Source organism: Colletotrichum karsti (assembly GCF_011947395.1).
Source record: "Colletotrichum karsti strain CkLH20 chromosome Unknown Scaffold13, whole genome shotgun sequence".
Taxonomy (NCBI): Eukaryota; Fungi; Ascomycota; class Sordariomycetes; order Glomerellales; family Glomerellaceae; genus Colletotrichum; species Colletotrichum karsti.
In genome coordinates, this window is record NW_024065913.1 from 513039 (window position 1) to 531079 (window position 18041).

At 55.5% G+C, this 18041-nt stretch overlaps 5 protein-coding genes across 5 annotated transcripts; 3 read left to right on the top strand and 2 right to left on the bottom strand.

The window, feature by feature from the left end:
• Positions 1–3331: 3331 nt before the first annotated feature.
• Positions 3332–4419, top strand: CkaCkLH20_04818 (fructosamine kinase; the record flags this gene model as incomplete). The annotated part of the gene is made up of 3 exons (XM_038887537.1): positions 3332–3518; positions 3587–4274; positions 4326–4419. The coding sequence occupies 3 exons, from the start codon at positions 3332–3334 to the stop codon at positions 4417–4419; spliced, it is 969 nt and encodes a 322-aa protein (XP_038747144.1).
• A 661-nt stretch (positions 4420–5080) lies between these two features.
• CkaCkLH20_04819 (GTP-binding protein sey1) lies at positions 5081–7798 on the top strand (the record flags this gene model as incomplete). The annotated part of the gene is made up of 4 exons (XM_038887538.1): positions 5081–5172; positions 5238–5672; positions 5729–7464; positions 7515–7798. The coding sequence occupies 4 exons, from the start codon at positions 5081–5083 to the stop codon at positions 7796–7798; spliced, it is 2547 nt and encodes an 848-aa protein (XP_038747145.1).
• A 180-nt stretch (positions 7799–7978) lies between these two features.
• CkaCkLH20_04820 (ribonuclease HII) lies at positions 7979–9010 on the bottom strand (the record flags this gene model as incomplete). Its single annotated transcript, XM_038887539.1, has 1 exon — positions 7979–9010. The coding sequence occupies one exon, from the start codon at positions 9008–9010 to the stop codon at positions 7979–7981; it is 1032 nt and encodes a 343-aa protein (XP_038747146.1).
• A 606-nt stretch (positions 9011–9616) lies between these two features.
• On the top strand, positions 9617–16751 carry CkaCkLH20_04821 (hsp70-like protein; the record flags this gene model as incomplete). Its single annotated transcript, XM_038887540.1, has 5 exons — positions 9617–9693; positions 9765–9907; positions 9969–11576; positions 11633–11700; positions 14844–16751. The coding sequence occupies 5 exons, from the start codon at positions 9617–9619 to the stop codon at positions 16749–16751; spliced, it is 3804 nt and encodes a 1267-aa protein (XP_038747147.1).
• A 453-nt stretch (positions 16752–17204) lies between these two features.
• CkaCkLH20_04822 (uncharacterized protein) lies at positions 17205–17942 on the bottom strand (the record flags this gene model as incomplete). The annotated part of the gene is made up of 1 exon (XM_038887541.1): positions 17205–17942. One exon carries the CDS (start codon positions 17940–17942, stop codon positions 17205–17207), a length of 738 nt encoding a protein of 245 aa, XP_038747148.1.
• Positions 17943–18041: the final 99 nt, after the last annotated feature.

Here is an 18041-nt window from a genome sequence, read left to right on the forward strand (position 1 = left end):
TTGAGGCTCAACGGCATGTCGTTCCCGTCCGGGCATTCGTAGAAAAAGGTTTCTGGGTCCCCGTGGCGGACCCTGGCCACGGGAATAGCGTTCTCATGCACCTCTCCCGTTTCCACCAGACACCTTCTTGATTTTTTTTCTCCTTCCCTCTTGCATCCTGGCGAGAGGAGTGCCCTTCCCGGGCGGACACATCCCGAACGCTTGTCCTTATCTGCCAGGGGCTAAAGTTATGACGCGACTGTGATTTGTCGGGATGTTTGGGTCTCGAACCGGCGTGGACTACTTTCGGGTTCAATGGTTGGTACAAGACGGTCATTTCTTCTTGCCACTGATTTCCGAGATTTCTCGCACCCGATACTTCATCGCCGAGCATATGAAAAGGTCGAACACCTCAGGACTTTTCGATTTGTTGACGAGACGCGTCCAGGAGCCTGTACGTACCTCTGGTTTCAACAACATGAGATCGGCCGGATGATCCGCAGCTTGCACCGGGTCGCATCAGTGACTTCCAAGACGGCGTCGCATCTGCAACACAACAACCCAAACTCAACGAAACAAAACAAACGGCACTAGAGCGTCTTCGGAACATCACGAAGCCTCGATGAAGGACGAAAAACTGTTGTTTCCATGACGGACTGGCTCCACAGTCGTATGTCGAACCTAGGAACTGTCGAAGAAAAGCGGGCTCCAACATTGCGAGGCTTCTCCGACGCACTCCCGAGACATGGTGATGCGATTAGCGAAGGTGACTAAACCAGTACGTACCATCTTTTTGGTCTTCTTGGGGACTGGCTGCCTCGAAATTCTTGCGACTAACAAATACCACAGACTAAGATTTTTCTCTCTTCCCTGGTCGTCTTGAAGAACATCCTTTCCCTTTGGAACGAGAGACTATCACGGGCTCAGGCGAGCCTGCGAAGGATTCATCAGCGCTGACCGCAATCTGAAAGGCGTTGGCAAGTGAGACCCGATGCTGTGGCACAACGGCCGGACGTGCGCCGGCGGCGGCAGCTAGACACAGCTGAGGGCTAGGCAAGTGCCCGGTCGAGATTTTCCTGCAGGTCGTATGGATACAAACACTTATCTGGGCCTCGAGGCTTGCGAGCGCAAACCGCGTCCAGTCAGCTTCACATGCAGTCATGGGTACACGACCAAGGGGTCCCACAAGCTCGTTCTCCTCGACCATGGCTCGGCGCCGCTACGGTCTGCTCTCGGGGGTCGCCTTTTCTCGTGGGTATAAAGATTCACCGGCCCCCCTTTCCGGGAGGCCTGTTCCCGCTTCCGTTGGTCTCTGTTCTTCAGTCTGATTCTCGCCTTCCCTCGTGAGGGCTTCTCGTTTTGTATTTAAGGGGTCATCGTTCGACCTTTGCCAGTCCAGTCGTCCTCTGCTTATACCCACCCCAAATCTAGAGCCTGGATTCGATCCTCTGGTCCCTTGATCCCTTTCCACTCTCTTGACTACACGTCTCTCTGACACTCGCACATCTCGTCGGTCTTCACCTTCATTACCATCACGATGTCTTCAGATCAACAAAAGCCTCTCAGCTGGTGGAAGCGCCACTGCACTCCTCCCCCGGCAATCAACCGAACTCCCCAATGCCCATGCTCTGCCTGCTGGAACGGCAACGGTGAGCACTGGAAGACGACCGAACCGCAGACCGCTGCCCCAAGCACGACGACCCCTCCTCCAACAAAAGAGACACGAACAGCCACTCTCCGCCGAGAAACAGAGACAGATCTTACGCCCCTCCGCCGGGAAGAAACGTCCTCGACCACGAACCTCAGCGTCTACTCCCAAGAGAGCAGGTCCAGCTCGGTCTCACTCACCAATATTCACCGCCTCGTCCGGGGGAAGGAAATCGTCTAAGTGAGGGGTCGTGGTTCACTCAGCCGTGGCTTGCACCAGCATCTAGGGCCACGTACACTGCCACCTCCAAAGGAAGCAGCTTGGCGTCTAGACCGGTTCTCTCCTGCTTCTTTGTTCGATAACGGGCGGCCACCACCAACATTTCAGGCGGGTTGGGATGGACGAAAGTGAATGGGAATGGGCGAAACCCCCTCAGAATCCTGTGTGACCCCGGACCGCCAAGAAGCTGACTCTCATAAGAGTGTTCTGGGCGCAGGATGTCGACAGGTTGGACCAGCCAGTTTTAGGGTTTGAGATGCAGATAAGGGGTCCTTGGGTTGCAGTCTTTGCACGGTTTGGGACGCGCCGGCGGGCGCCGCAGCGGGGGAACTGTCCCGTTGGGTTGGTGCGAAGTCGTAATCCTGGGGAAGCGAGGACCTGGGGGAGGGGTAGCTTGCGGCGCGTGGTTGGCGTTGCTGGGAAGCTGGGCTTGGAAAAGTTGGGGGAAAAGTTGGGGTATCTGAAGGCCTAGACCAGGGACCGTCTGGTTCCCGCATGTCAGCCAGTCAGGCGGGACAAGAGATTGGCAAAACTCATTTGCCCTGGCTGGTGGCAGTTAGCGGGAATCGTGACCCGGAACGATATGCCTCGAGACAAATGTCTAGCTAGGGACGATGATGATAGTGGGCCTGAGAAAGCGATTCGGAAGCGCTCTGGTGTTTTAGGCGAAGAAAAGGACTGGATAAGGTGTTCCTGTTCGATTGCTGGATATGGTTTGATAGTTTTGTCGTTCGCGGTGTCATAGGAACTCTAATCGAGATACTTGGCATCATCCTGAACTGGTCTTGTGAACAACTCGTGTGACCAACAGACATGTCATGACCGGAGCAAATCGGCCACATCACGGCGCGGACTCGGAGACGGCAGACCCACCTGCATAACGGGGCCGAGTCACTCGCCCACCCAGCCGGGAATAAGCAAAATGAAGCACACATTGGCCAGAATGGTGCAATACGTCGAGCTGCGGGAAGAGCAAACGTCCGGTGGTGTAGACAAAACGTTCACATCTCATAACACCTTCTGACATGACCACAAGCTGTAAAAACAAAACACCAAGGACCGACCGCGGTTCGAACGCGGGGCCTAGAGATAATTGCTGTTCAAGAACTGCAATCTCTCGCTCTACCACTGAGCTATCGATCCAAGTGGCTGTGGAAGCTGAACGAGATGACGGTTTGAAAGCTGATGACTCGATGGAATGAGGACACCGTGGAAGCAACCGCAGCGGTTGGGGTTTGGTGGGGCCGTGGAACATGCGGGCCGCTGAATGTGGAGGCCGGGCGTGGCTGCTGCTGCTCTACGTCACTTAGAGCTCATCCAATGTGTGGCTCGGGAGGGTAGATGTATGCTTAAGTTGAGCGCATCTCATGAGGATAACCCTCCCTTTCGCAAATTCAACTTTTCAAGTTAGACTGTTTCTTCACAATGGCTCCGAATGTTGATCCTGCAATAATCGAGGCTCTCAAGCTCGACCCCGAACAGACCAAGATAGCGTCACACGGCGCATCCGGATTTGCGTCATCGTTCAAGCTCACGTCCGTCGTTGATGGTCAGCCCACCAACTTCTTTGTCAAGACCGGCTCTGGGAAAGATGCGGAAGTCATGTTCACAGGTAATTCAGGCTCATTTTCGGAACAAATCCGTCTGGTCGATGCCAGTGTTAGTCCTAACAGATGACAGGTGAACATGAATCGCTAAACGCGATTCACAATGCCGTCCCGAATTTCTGTCCCAAGTCGTACGCCCACGGGCAGTATCAATCATCACCCGGCAAATACTTCATGGTCACGGATTTCCTGGATCTCGGTTCGTCGGCGTCGGGCGGTTCTGGGCTCTCCCTGGCAGCGAAGCTTGCCAAGCTGCACACGACTCCGGCACCGATCCCGGAAGGGTTCGATAAGCCCATGTACGGATTCCCCGTGACAACGTGTTGCGGATCGACGCCTCAAGACAACTCTTGGAAGGAGACGTGGGCCGAGTTCTACGCCGAAAACAGGTTACGCAGCATCCTGCGCGCCGGGATCAAGAACAACGGTTCGGACGGGGAACTGTCAAAGGCCGTGGAGACGGTAGCGAGCAGGGTCGTCCCGCGGCTGATCGGCGACGACCACGTCAAGGGGATGAAGCCGGTGGTGATCCACGGCGATCTCTGGAGCGGGAACCACAGCCGGGGCCAGATCGCCGGGAAGGGCGGCGCGGAGGAGGTCGTCTACGACTCGTCGGCCGTGTACGGGCACTCCGAGTACGAGCTGGGCATCATGAAGATGTTTGGCGGTTTCGGCGGCAGCTTCTGGAACGAGTACAACAAGCTGGTTCCCAAGGCGGAGCCGAAGGAGGAGTGGGAAGACAGGGTTGCGTTGTATGAGTTGTAAGTGCCATCTTCGTTGCCTGGTCAACTATCCGTCTAACTGAAGCGTAGATATCACCACCTCAACCATTATGCGATATTTGGCGGGGGATACCGGAGTGGAGCGATGGGTATCATGAAGAAGCTGATTTCGAAATACGGCTGATTAGTCTTCGAACTTTGCTTTCTATCTTACCTATGCAGAAGCTCCAGGGTCGCTGAACTGAATTCGAGGACCACCCATAGTGCATAGTGAAGGCCGGCCCGCGCCGTCGAGAGCGCTAGCGGGCACGCAAACTTGACGGGGCATTGATTAGTTTCAGGAACAATGCGTCTGTCAATGAAATTTCGATACACGTTTTTTCTGTACCCTCTCGGGTCTTTTCCAGCGCGCTCTGTCACACGACGTTGGGGAAAAAATGTCCGTGGTGTCGTCATGTCTGCCGTCTGATGTTTCCGTGTGATTTTACCGCAGTCATTAGGGATTCACATGCCAGGGGTTGCCCTGAAACCGAGCCTAATTTGACCCCTGATTGGGGAAGCATTCACGGACCATCTATTCATCCGGCGCATTCGCACCGCTGGAAAGCAAGATTAACAGCGCATGGCACAGGGGATTTTGATCACAAGGGTTGATCTGGTCACTTCCCAAATCCCATTCCCCGTTGCCAACTCCGATAGCCACCAGTCGCCCCTTGTAGCTGCACCAACGACGTCTGGCCTTTTCTCTATTTTTTTCTGGGAGGAATGACAATGTCAACATAGAACACACATACGCTCTTCGTCGCTCCCTTTAGATTTTTGCCTCATACGTCGCCGTCACAACCATGAACGGCCACTTTGCTGCTGTCGGTGACGAGCCGGACGCTCAGAACTACGAGCATGGCATCCAAGTCATTGACGACCAGAAAGACTTCAAGTACGACTTTGCACCCAATCCACCACATCTCTTGGGGGGACACCAGCTAATTTGCGATTTCCTAGTGTCGCGGTCAACCAGTATTTGCAAAAAGTCCACGTCGCCGAGGCGGGGTTTAACTATCACCTCATCTCCGTCTTCGGATCCCAGTCCACCGGCAAGTCGACGCTGCTGAACAACCTATTTGGTACCGACTTCTCCGTCATGTCAGAAACGATGCGACAACAAACCACCAAGGGTATTTGGATGTCCAAGAACAAAAAGGAGTCGGCGGGCATGGCGGAGAACATCCTTGTCATGGACGTTGAGGGTACCGACGGCCGCGAGCGCGGCGAGGATCAAGATTTCGAGAGGAAGAGCGCCCTGTTTGCCCTGGCTACGAGTGAGGTTCTCATCGTCAACCTCTGGGAGACACAGGTCGGTCTGTACAACGGTGCCAACATGGGTCTTCTGAAGACCGTCTTCGAGGTCAACCTGCAGCTCTTCCTCAAGGACAAGCAGTAAGTCGCGTGTGCATGGTGCAGACAGACCGCCACTTGCTGACATGCCACCTCAGGTCGAGCCTCAGATCCCTGCTCTTCTTCGTCATTCGAGACCACCTTGGCACCACGCCCCTCGCGAACCTGCGCAACACTCTGATCCAGGACCTGACCAAGATCTGGACGTCCATTTCCAAGCCCCAGGGCCTCGAGAACTCGCGCATCGAGGACTACTTCGACTTCGCCTTCGCCGCCCTCCCCCACAAGATCCTCCAAGCCGATAAGTTCACGACGGAGATCCAGAACCTGGGGAAGAGGTTCGTTGCGGGGCATCGTTCGGGTGGATCCACCAGTCAGGAGTTCGAGGGCGGTGTGTTCCTGCCAGAGTACCACCGCCGCATCCCCGCAGATGGATTTTCGATTTACGCCGAGGGCATCTGGGACCAGATTGTCAACAACAAGGATCTCGATCTGCCGACGCAGCAAGAGTTGCTTGCTCAGTTTCGTTGCGATGAGATTTCCCGCGAGGTGTTGATCGGTTTCGACCAAGCCGTCGTGCCGTTGGAGGAGAAGCAGACCGAATCCGCCCGAGCCGGGAAGCCTGCGGTTCTATCAGAGCTTGGTGTTACTGGACGCGAATCCCGCGAGAAGTGCTTGAAGGCTTTCGAAATCCAAGCTAGCCGATACCATAAGGGTGTGTACACGCGCAAGCGCCAGGACCTCGAGGGCAAGATCGACGCCAGGCTTAAGACGCTTTACAACGCACAGCTGTCCGCTGCGCACAAGTCCGGTATCACGTCCTTCAGCGATGCAGTGTCCGGTGCTGTCAAGGCTGGTCAGAAGTCCGGCGCCGCCTACGAGTTCGCCGAGATCGTCGCCGAGGAGAAGAAGAAAACCCTTGAACTTTTCAAGACCGAAGCTGAGAGCCTTGCGATTCCGGGCGTGGCGTGGTCGAACTTCAAGTCGCAGTACGTGCTGTTCGAGAAGGAACTCGACGATGTAAGCGGCAAGCTGCGCAAAGAGGAGATGCGTCGGTTGGCTACGAGAGTAGAGCGATGGGTCAAGTCTCGATTGGGTGATGCCATTGGGCTCGAATTCAACAAGTTGGGCTCCGGCAGGGCTGGATCGGGTGCGCCTGAGACGGGTGACAAGCCCTCAGAGAAGGACCTCTGGGACCGTATCTGGACTGTCTTCGTCGATATCGTCAAGGATGCTCAGAGCAGGTTTACCGACCGTGCCAAGAGCTTCGAGGCTACCCAGGAGGAGGTTGACATTGGTCTCTGGCGCCTCAGGCGCAAGAGCTGGGTTGCCCTTCGCGAGAAGATTGAAGAGGAGGTGATGGAGGGCAACATTCTGTTGAAGTTGAGGGAAAACTTTGAGGACAAGTTCAGATATGATGAGGCGGGCGTGCCCAGGATATGGCGACCTACCGACGATATCGAGGGCATTTACACAAAGGCGCGCGAGTCTACACTGACTCTCATCCCTCTGTTATCGAAGTTCAAGCTGTCAGAGAGTCTCAGCCCTCCCGACTTGCCGTCTTGGATCGGTGGACAGCCGCGCGGTGTCGAGGCCAGCGATGAGGAGGATCTTACTCCGATTGGCGGCGTTGATGAAGAGGACGGCAAGAGTCTCGAGGAGGAGATGACGGTCCTTAGCGAGAGCAAGCGCCAAGACCTTGTCATCAGATTCAAGAAGACCGCGGATGGCGTTTACGTCGAGGCCAAGCGCAGCGCCATTGGCGGTGTTGCTCAAGTGCCCCTGTACTTTTATGCCCTGCTCGTTGCCTTGGGATGGAACGAGATCGTTGCTGGTGAGTACTCCACGATACCGACTTTCAGAATGATGCTAACGTGAAGACAGTCCTGCGCAACCCGTTCCTCTTCATTTTCCTCATCTTGTTGGCTGGAGGCACTTACGTCGCCTACACGCTGAACATGCTCGGTCCTATGTACCAGATGGCCAATGCGGCGGCCAACCAAGGTGTCGAGATTGGCAAGCAGAAGTTGCGGGAGTTCATTGAGAACTCGGACACAGCCCGCCAGGCGCTGGCCATGCCCTCCCGACAAGACAGCTCCATCAGCATGGATACGCTGGACAGTCGAGGCAAGAAGAAGGCCTCGGAAGACGATATTGATGACATTTAGATTTGTAGCCATGAAAGCCGAAATGAAGCGGTCCAGACGCTGGCCATTAAGCCAAGGAGTAAGAGTAGGAGTAAAGGATATAATGTCTATAAGATACGTTACAGCTATCCTGCCAAGTTTCCATGGTGATCCTACATGATGCAAACGCCGAACGCCGCTCCTGAGTGATATACATAAATTTCAGAACGCCTCAAGCCCTGCTGGTCTTCCAAACCAGGTTCCCAATTCATCGCCATCCTCCTTGTCTGCCGACGTGAAGAAATCAGTCATACGAGCCTCGCCGTCGTCGTCAACCGGCCAGTCCACCTTCAAGTTGCCCTTGGCCTCGAGCATGTCCTTAGCAGTGCCCCAGCTAAACCGGCATTCGGGACCCCATCCAAAAACGGGGTGCATGTTCCCCCTCATCCAAGATACACATCGTTGATCAGAAGGGTACCCGGATCCCCAAGCCATACCTTCCTCCGTCTCAGCTGCCTCGGGCGCACGCGCGCGGTACAGGACCTCAAGCGCGGCGTCACGGGTGACCTTGGCAGCGACGGAAGCCGCCGAGACGCAGGGGTACAGACTATCGGCCTTCTTCGCGACGGTGATCTTGGTCGCGGGGAAGAAGCGCTGCAGCTTGGCCTGGTACGCGGCCGGCTGACCGACGGTGTCGACGTAGATCTCGGCGATGTTGACACCCTGGGCGAAAACGCCCTTGATGAGGTCAACCGTGGCGTCCATGGCCTGCGCATTGAGGTTGTACGTCGCGCCGGGCCGGAGCATGCCCGTCGATATGTCACGGGCTGAGAGGGAGCGGGTGGCGAAGCCGCAGGACTCATAGAGGTCGGAGCCGGGCTTGCAGACAGCCTCCATGAGCCTCGAGCGCACGGCGGGCGTAAGCACCTTTGAGTCGTCGAAGTGGTGGGTTTCGCGCAGGAGGGGGTCCGAGAGGGGGATGGGCAGGTAGAAGACGCCGTAGACCATGGGGCCGAGCACGGGGCCGCGGCCGGCTTCGTCTACGCCGAGACAGACGGGGGTTCCGGTTGCTGGTGTTTCCGAGGGCGTTGTGGAGGTTTCTGATGGAGGTGGGAGGAGGGATGGCGGAACGGGCGAGAAGTATGAGTAGGAGTCGCCTGCGAGGAGGGCCTTTTCGTCGATTGAAGGTGGGATAAAGACATCTGAGACTGGGGTCTCGAGGGCGATGTCCTCGACTGTTTGGGAATCTTCCATTGTGAGATCTGGAGACTTGAGGAGTGCTCTGGATGTGTCTGGTACTGAGGTAAGGTACTTGAACTTGGTGAGAGCCGTAGTCCGTGGCAAGAGCTGCGCGTTGTCTGGGTATCTGTAACCTGAATTTCCGAATCGTCTTATTCAAAACAATAAAACGGCCAAAAAGGAAGCAATAGCGAGAAGTGAGAAGTGAAAGTGAGTGGTTCACGGAGTGACTTGAGACTGAGAAGCTATCTCGCCTTGACCTATTAGCACTTTCTGTCTCTCAACGCGTCGACGCGTTAATGCATGTGGATCCCACCGCACACGTGCCCCCATCCCTCCCAATTATGCAGCCACTGACAGGCCCGGCCCAGGAGCTCCAGCAGTAAGAGCACTCAGCGCGCGACGCCAATACGTCTTTCCACCGCCCAAAAAGTTGCGCGCTCAACACCACAACCACCACACCTCATCGGGGTAAACAAATACGACCAGCTTGCCCAGGGACTTGCTCGATTTTGCTCGTTTGATCGCCTCGGTCATCCGTCTCGAGCTATATCTTCTGGTTTTTTGGACCAATTTTTGCTATTATTATTTATCGAGCTTTCCGGGAACTCCACAGTCGCGATGGCACCGCGACCGTCCAATGTTCGACGTCGCGAAACGTCCACAGGCGACTTCCACGAGCTCGGCGTCAAGGGCCGGTACGTCGCGCCCCTATCTACTTTGCAGTTGCGACGCGGCATATGAGAACAATGCATTGACTCTTCTGTAGAAAAACTGGAATTGAGTTGCCCGACACTGGCGTACGCGATGAGCATGGCATGCAGCCGATCGAAGGCCTGTTCTCCTCGCCGGAGAAGGACAACGGGTCCGCCGACGAGACCACGGGCGAGCAGGATATGGAACTTGACTCTGGTGAGTTTCTTGCGTCAGCGACTCGGCCATCGCGCGGCTTCTGACGGAACCTATGTGCTAGACACTGGAGCTGGACCTGCGACACTTCTGAAGGGCCACCCTCGATTGATCCCCCGAGGAACCTCGCCGCGAAAGACGAACCTTTCTTCCCCCGCAGTACGGCATCCTAGCTTCGGCGTCTCGTCATCACCGATTCGAGGATCTCCCTTCCGAGAATCGCCTCCCCCGCAATCGCACTCTCAGCCCGCACGTGGAGCCCCTGTTTCTCGCCGGTTGGACTTTGGCGCGTTGGAGACCAATGGTCCTGGTCTGAATGGAAAGCGCCCCGGGCCGAACGGATTGAATGGGCGCGTGCCGTCCCCTGAAGATGAGACGGAGGAGCCTACGGAGAACGAGCCACCTATTGAAGACGGCGGCGAGGAGTCGATGCAGATGGTCGGCATGAACGGAGACGATGAGCCGGAGCCGGAGTCCGAGGTCGCAATGCCAGAGGTTGAAGAAGTCGAAGAGGAGGAGGTGCCGCCGCAGCCGGTCAAGCGCAAGGGGCGCCCAGCCAAAGCGAAGGCACCAGTCGCCGAAGAACCAGAGGAAGAGCGTGCGGACGCGGCCGAGTCGGACGAGGAACCAGTTGTTCCCAAGAGGAGAGGTCGCCCTGCCAAGGGCAAAGGAAAGGCTGCGGCCGACGAGGTTGAGCTGGAACCTGAACCGGAAGTTGGCGCCCCCAAGCGCAGACGCTCGCGCAATTCCAACGACAACGAGGATGAGCAAGAGGAGGCAGACGACCGTACCTCCAAACGGCAACGTACGGAGGCCGCAACGGCGAAACCTGGCAAGCGTGGGCGACCCAAAGCCGCCCCTCGAGATGAAGAGGGTGGATCGAGCAAGCAAGCGGACAAGCCCGAACCGAAACCGAAGCCCGCCGCGAAGGGCAGGCCTGGCCGCAAACCGCAAGCAGCCGTCGGCGACGATTCCATCCTGGGCGTGGTGCAAAAGGGACCGCCTATGCCCAAGGCTCGTGGCTTGGTCTCGCGGAAGCAGCCGCAGGACCCCCATGCGATTCTCAAAACAAGGTCCGGCCGTCAGTCCTACCGTCCATTGGCATACTGGAAGAACGAGCATGTTGCATATGACGAGGAGGATGCTTTTGAGGCCGGCAAGGAGAGGTTCTTGCTACCGAGTGTCAAGGAGGTCGTTCGTGTTGAAGAAGAGGAGACACAGGAGCGCAAAAAGAGGGCGAGGGGCCGCAAGCCTGCCGCCAAGGGGAAACGGAGGCAGGTCGAATCCGAAGACGAAGAAGAAGACCCGGAACCCTGGGAGAAGGAAAAGCCCGGATATATCGACGGCGAGGTTGTCGTCTGGCAGCCGGAGCACGAATTCAACCCTCCCGCCATCAACGAGCAGGTCGAGATAGATGAAGAGCGTGTTGCCTTGGCGGCGGGCGCCATCGAGACCCGCGACATTCGCGACGCCACGTTCCGGTTCGCCAAAACGCTCAGCTTGCCCTTCTTCGGTTCTGGCGTCGTCGACCTTCCGCCCGGTGCGGAGAAGCGGCCCAAGAACTCGCGTAAGATGCAGATGGTGTTCTTCGTGTTCCAGGGCAAGGTCTTGGTCACCGTTCACGAGACGCAATTCAGAATCAGCGCCGGCGGAATGTGGTTTGTACCAAGAGGTAAGCATCCTCCGCCAATAGGCCACGAAAAGCATTTGACTAATGATTTGGCACAGGCAACTACTACAGTATTCACAACGACTACGACCAACCAGCACGGATTTTCTTCGCTCAGGGCTGCGAAGTGAGCAATTCCATGGCCGGGACGCCTGGCCTATCTCAGGACACGACGATAATGGGCTAAGCGGTAGAGTGTGGTCTTCCGGAGAAATCTAGGGCTGGAGGAGTTGCCGTTCGCAGAATGACGAAAAGTTCGGGGAGCCTCTATACCCTTGAATGGCTCACTTGGGTTTCGTCCATCAGGGGAGGAGTCTTTCTTTTTGGCAGGTTGAGGGACATGAGAGGCGCCCGTTGCGCGAAGTGGCATTTTGTGATGCGAGCGTTCGACTATTTGATGTTTGGACTTAACGAGGAGTAGCGGTTGGAGGGTATGATAAGGACCTCCGTGATTGGCATAATCAAACATTCTTCCGAACTCGTGTGTATTTTGGCTTCTTCGTTTTCTGCTGGGCGTAACGTTTCGTGTCGGGCCTTGCTTGTGAACTCGTGAAGAGGCTGAAGTGGCGAATGTGAAAGTTTCGTGGTGTATTCTTGTATATTGGTCGTCCTTCACGTCACTGACACAGAGCTTTTGTAGTATATCAGCTGCCTTACCCTAGCTGGCTGGTTTTCTTATCCGGTCGATCAATTTTAGCGTCCTCATATCGGGGAAGAGCGAAGGGCTGATGTTGGTAGCCGTCCTTACTGTGGGTTCTGTCTGTTGATTCATCTCGTCTGCCGGCGTTCTCCCACAAGAATGGATCATTGCCGTGCAACTGCTGTTTTTGCTCTATTTTTCTTTACTCGGGTTTTTTCCGAGATGGACCATGATCACCATATGTATACATCGTCAACTTAATTAGCTAAAAGGCCGAGCTTTTCAGTAGAAGAATCCTGGTCCACCCGGGTCTTCTTATAGGATCAGAGGTTCTTAGCTGTACTGCAGTCTATGCTGCAGCTGGAGTTGACTTCTTTTCTTCATTGTCAGTGAACAAGCAGCGAACTACCTGTGGCACTTGCCGACTACTAATAACCACATTTCATAACCACAGGTATAAAATCAAGGTCGAGAGCCAACAGCCCGATTAGCCCTCGTTTAACAACGAGTCTGAGTTTGGCGCAACGGAGAACTACTGTCTGACGTTCGACAAATACTACTTACTTTTTTCCATAAGGGACTCTAGCCACTGCCAATCGGTTACCAGTGCCGTTTGAGGCAGTTCAAATACCACAAAACGCGGTGTATGCGGCTTCAGGCGCGACGAAGATGGATCAAATGGGACTCGAAGCTAGAGCTGCTGCATAAAAGAGAATACGCACTATCCAGTGAGCCTGAAGTGCAGAACCAGACTCGTTCTTGCATTGGACTTGGTTGACAGCGTACGCTGAAATGTTTCGGTCTCGTAGGGCTGCGACACCTGGGATTGGACGACAGAGAAACCTCGTCCAGGAGAGAGCATGTTCGATCTATAGAGAGAATCATCAGCGCAATGAAGCTACACGCGACAGATGAGGTCTGGTTCGTCTCTTTCGCATCTGTGATGTTTGATGAACAGAGCTTGGAGGTAATTACTCGATAAGCCGATAAGCTGTTTAGATAACATCGCCGATCTCCAACTCGCCCCTGTATTAGGTAAGGCATATCAACAGTGCGTATTCGTAAGGCTGCTGCGGCAAGGAGCCCTGGCCGCTGCTGAGATCGTTGCCTGGCTGTCTCCAGGCGGGCAAACACATCGATGGGGATTGGAGGGGGAGGGGAATGGGAAAAAAAAAGTTCGCACGCCTGCCCGGCAACAAAGAGGCAATTTCTTTTCCGCATGCAGCCAGCCATTGAGATTGAAGTGGAAGTTACCCAACACTGTCGATAGTCGCTATGAATAGATGAAATTCTGCGACATGGAAGATCAAGTTTTTTATTCGTCTCATGGGCGACGTCGCATTGCTTCAATCACCGCCGTTTGCTGGATGCAATTTCAACGTACCTTGTACGTACGGCGGAACACCAAGTTGGTTGGCGTTGGATTCAGTCACTGCTATCCGTCTGTGCCATCTGCGGCTGCCGGTTGTCTGATTGCCTTGCCGGCGCCTGGACTTCCGGCGTGCTGCTCCCGTCCGATCCAAAGTGTCTCTGAGCTTCTATTGCAGTCTTCATGTGTTCCCTGCCACCGTCTTTTCCGCCACGTACGGCCGCCTGGCCGTCAGCCTACGCGTTGCCTTCCTTGATTTCGAATCGCCTGATTACTGCATCGCTCTGTGAACATTGGCAACGAAGAATCAGATGGAATTGACAACTCCCCATTCAGCTCTGCAACATAGGGGAAATGGAGTTTCGATGCTTCTTGAAGAGTCGCAGAACCACAGAATAAACCCCACTGACGGCGGATGATATCACTCCAAAAAGTTTCCATCAGTTGCTAGCGGTGTGGGGTTTGACTGACTGAGGGGCACGAAAAAGGTCCAGGGTACATAATTGTTAGCGTGCGCAAGGCCCTGTCGCGGGGTACCAGGGACATGGAGGGGCAGCCCCTCCAGCGATTCCATTCCATAGAAGTCTTGCGGAGATGATGTCAACGGCAACGGGCTCTCGAACAGAGAGAGAGTGCAATCGAATTGCTTCCAAAGAGACGAAGAGAATCCCCAAATCCCTGGAAAACCGGAACTTCGCCCCCTGGAGAGGCTGAATCGGTAATTAGCGTGGTTTTTTCGAGATCCCTGTAGAAAAATTCAGCGGTTTCTGGAGGCGCCCTGAATCGAGTGGAAGAGTCTCGCTGGGCCGCGACGCTGGGTTCGACCCCACCATTGGAGAGCAGGTGGAAGAGCGAAGAACCCTTTCGAAGTTTTGCGGGGCCTTGCGTCGCTCCTGCCAACAACCTTTTAAAATCGACCCTTCAACTCGATCACTTCCACCATTCCATCTTCACTCTTCACGAAATTCCTCAATCACAACAATACCCTACATCAAACACGAAGCGTCCAGTGTTCTCTTTTTCTACGAGAATTTGATCGCTGCTACCTTTTCTACCGGAACACATCAACAACCGGTCTTCGCGAAAACGACTCTCTGATACCCCCACCTTCACAAACCAACAACACCTCAACACCACATCAACACATCACGACATTCACAATGGCGTCAGGCAAGGCCATCGGTATCGATCTCGGTACAACCTATTCAGCGCGTCTCCCATTTTAATCCTTTTTGAATAATTATTTGCTAACTAGATTTAGTGCACCGGTTTTTTTTCGAACGACAAGATCGAGATTATCGCCAACGACCAGGGTAACCGCACGACCCCCTCATATGTCGCTTTCAACGACACTGAGCGCCTGATTGGCGATGCCGCCAAGAACCAGGTCGCCATGAACCCCCACAACACCGTCTTCGACGCCAAGCGCCTCATCGGTCGCAAGTTCGCCGACCCTGAGGTTCAGGCCGACATGAAGCACTTCCCCTTCAAGGTCGTCGACAAGAACAGCAAGCCCGTTATCGAGGTTGAGTTCAAGGGCGAGACCAAGACCTTCACCCCCGAGGAGATCTCCGCCATGGTCCTCGTCAAGATGCGCGAGACTGCTGAGGCCTACCTCGGTGGCCAGGTCACCAACGCTGTCATCACCGTTCCCGCCTACTTCAACGACTCCCAGCGTCAGGCCACCAAGGACGCTGGTCTCATTGCCGGCCTCAACGTTCTGCGTATCATCAACGAGCCCACCGCCGCTGCCATCGCCTACGGCCTCGACAAGAAGGCTGAGGGTGAGCGCAACGTCCTCATCTTCGATCTTGGTGGTGGTACCTTCGATGTTTCCCTCTTGACCATTGAGGAGGGTATCTTCGAGGTCAAGTCCACCGCTGGTGACACTCACTTGGGTGGTGAGGACTTCGACAACCGTCTCGTCAACCACTTCGTCAACGAGTTCAAGCGCAAGCACAAGAAGGACCTGTCCTCCAACGCTCGCGCTCTCCGCCGCCTTCGCACTGCTTGCGAGCGTGCCAAGCGCACCCTGTCCTCTTCCGCTCAGACCTCCATCGAGATCGACTCCCTGTTCGAGGGTATCGACTTCTACACCTCCATCACTCGTGCCCGTTTCGAGGAGCTCTGCCAGGACCTGTTCCGCTCCACCATCCAGCCCGTCGACCGCGTCCTGTCCGACGCTAAGATCGACAAGTCCCAGGTCCACGAGATCGTCCTGGTCGGTGGTTCCACCCGTATCCCCCGCATCCAGAAGCTCATCTCCGACTACTTCAACGGCAAGGAGCCCAACAAGTCCATCAACCCCGATGAGGCTGTTGCCTACGGTGCTGCCGTCCAGGCCGCCATCCTGTCTGGTGACACCACCTCCAAGTCCACCAACGAGATCCTGCTTCTCGATGTTGCCCCTCTCTCCCTCGGTATCGAGACTGCTGGTGGCATGATGACCAAGCTCATCCCCCGCAACACCACCATCCCCACCAAGAAGTCCGAGGTCTTCTCCACCTTCTCCGACAACCAGCCTGGTGTCCTCATCCAGGTCTACGAGGGTGAGCGCCAGCGCACCAAGGACAACAACCTTCTCGGCAAGTTCGAGCTTACCGGCATTCCCCCCGCTCCTCGCGGCGTTCCCCAGATCGAGGTTACCTTCGATGTCGATGCCAACGGTATCATGAACGTCTCCGCCGTCGAGAAGGGCACCGGCAAGTCCAACAAGATTGTCATCACCAACGACAAGGGCCGCCTGTCCAAGGAGGAGATCGAGCGCATGCTTGCTGAGGCCGAGAAGTACAAGGATGAGGATGAGGCCGAGGGCCAGCGTGTCGCTGCCAAGAACGGTCTTGAGTCTTACGCCTACTCTCTCCGCAACACCCTCGGCGACTCCAAGGTCGACGAGAAGCTTGAGGCTGACGACAAGGAGAAGCTCAAGACTGAGATCGACAAGGTCGTCTCTTGGCTCGACGAGAATCAGCAGGCCACCCGCGAGGAGTACGAGGACCGTCAGAAGGAGTTGGAGGGCATTGCCAACCCCATCATGATGAAGTTCTACGGCTCTGCTGGCGGTCCCCCCGGCGCTGGCGGTGCCCCTGGCGGCTTCCCCGGTGCTCCCGGCGGCGGTGCTCCCCCCGGCAACCACGACGACGGCCCCACCGTCGAGGAGGTTGACTAAATTGATACCCCTGATGAGATCTTTCCTTAGAGTCACAGTCTTGGGTGTTACAACAGGGAGGTTGTCGCCAGGTTTCACGACTAGACTTTTGCTTTCTTTGCATTTATGAAATCACGATGGGAAAAGCACGGTTACGCATGGGATCAGATGTATTCTAGTTCGGCTGTCCAGGTTTAGGAGGCCTAATACAAGAAAGTTCAACAACTTACTTCTCATTTCGCATTGTGACTATGCGTTGGATGACTTAAGCAACTAATGATTCTAGCGCAGAACATACTCTTTGCTATTACTGGCTGGGAATGGCATGGGTCGCTGCAAAGTACAACCTGCGCTGCAAACTCGGGTGCTGATATGAAGCTTGGCCTGTTCGTATTATGACAGGCCTGAATGAAGATGGATTTGTACATAAGACATTAAGAGAAAGAAATGCTACCGTTTCCTACATGCTGCCCATCACGCCGATGCTCCTTCAATGCCCAAGCCCGTTCTAATTTGACGTCGCCTGTCCATCTCCATCCTCTGCCACTCCTCGTCGTCGAGTGTCGGCTCCTCAAACTTCTCTGTGAAGACCGTGCCCGGCGGCACCTTGGTCTTCCTCGCCTGCCACACGTCCTCGCTGTTCGGCTTTCCGTCCGCGTACTTGTCGTGCTCCTTCTGTCGGTAGTGCGCCTTGATCGCCTCTTCCTTCATTTTCCCCGTATATCCCTTGATCCTCATACAGAACCAGAAGTCCTCCCAATGCTCGCTACACGACCGCATCGTGCCGTACCGGTAGATGTGGTTCCACTGGCCGCCGACGGATTGGCAGTGGAAGGCCATGTCGAAGGCCTGGCGGCACGACATCTCTGTCGGGAGGAGGGACTCGGAGACGGGGTCGCCGGGTGGCACAATTGTGCGGTTGCTGGTCTGAGATGGGGAGTCGGGGGAAGACTTGAGAGAGAACCACGAAGACGAGGAAGAGGAGGTGGTCGGTTTGGATGTTGTCGATGATGTTTGCGCCGGTTCGGGGGCTGCGGGCTCTTCTTGCTTGCCGTCTGACTGGAACATGGCAATGAACTTCTGGATCTCGGGGTCCATGTCGGAATCAGTCGACTGGGTGCTCGAGGATGGCGGGGTCGACGCGGGAGCTTGGGGAGCTTGTCCCGGGGCGGGAGACTTGGGGGGAGACGGGGAAGCCCAGAGCCAGCCCATTTTGGCGAAGTATTATGGAAAGAAGCTTAGATGAAGAGAAGAGAATCAGGTTTGGGTTGTCGTTCACTCGATCAGTTCATGAGGCGGTTGAAAAGGAGG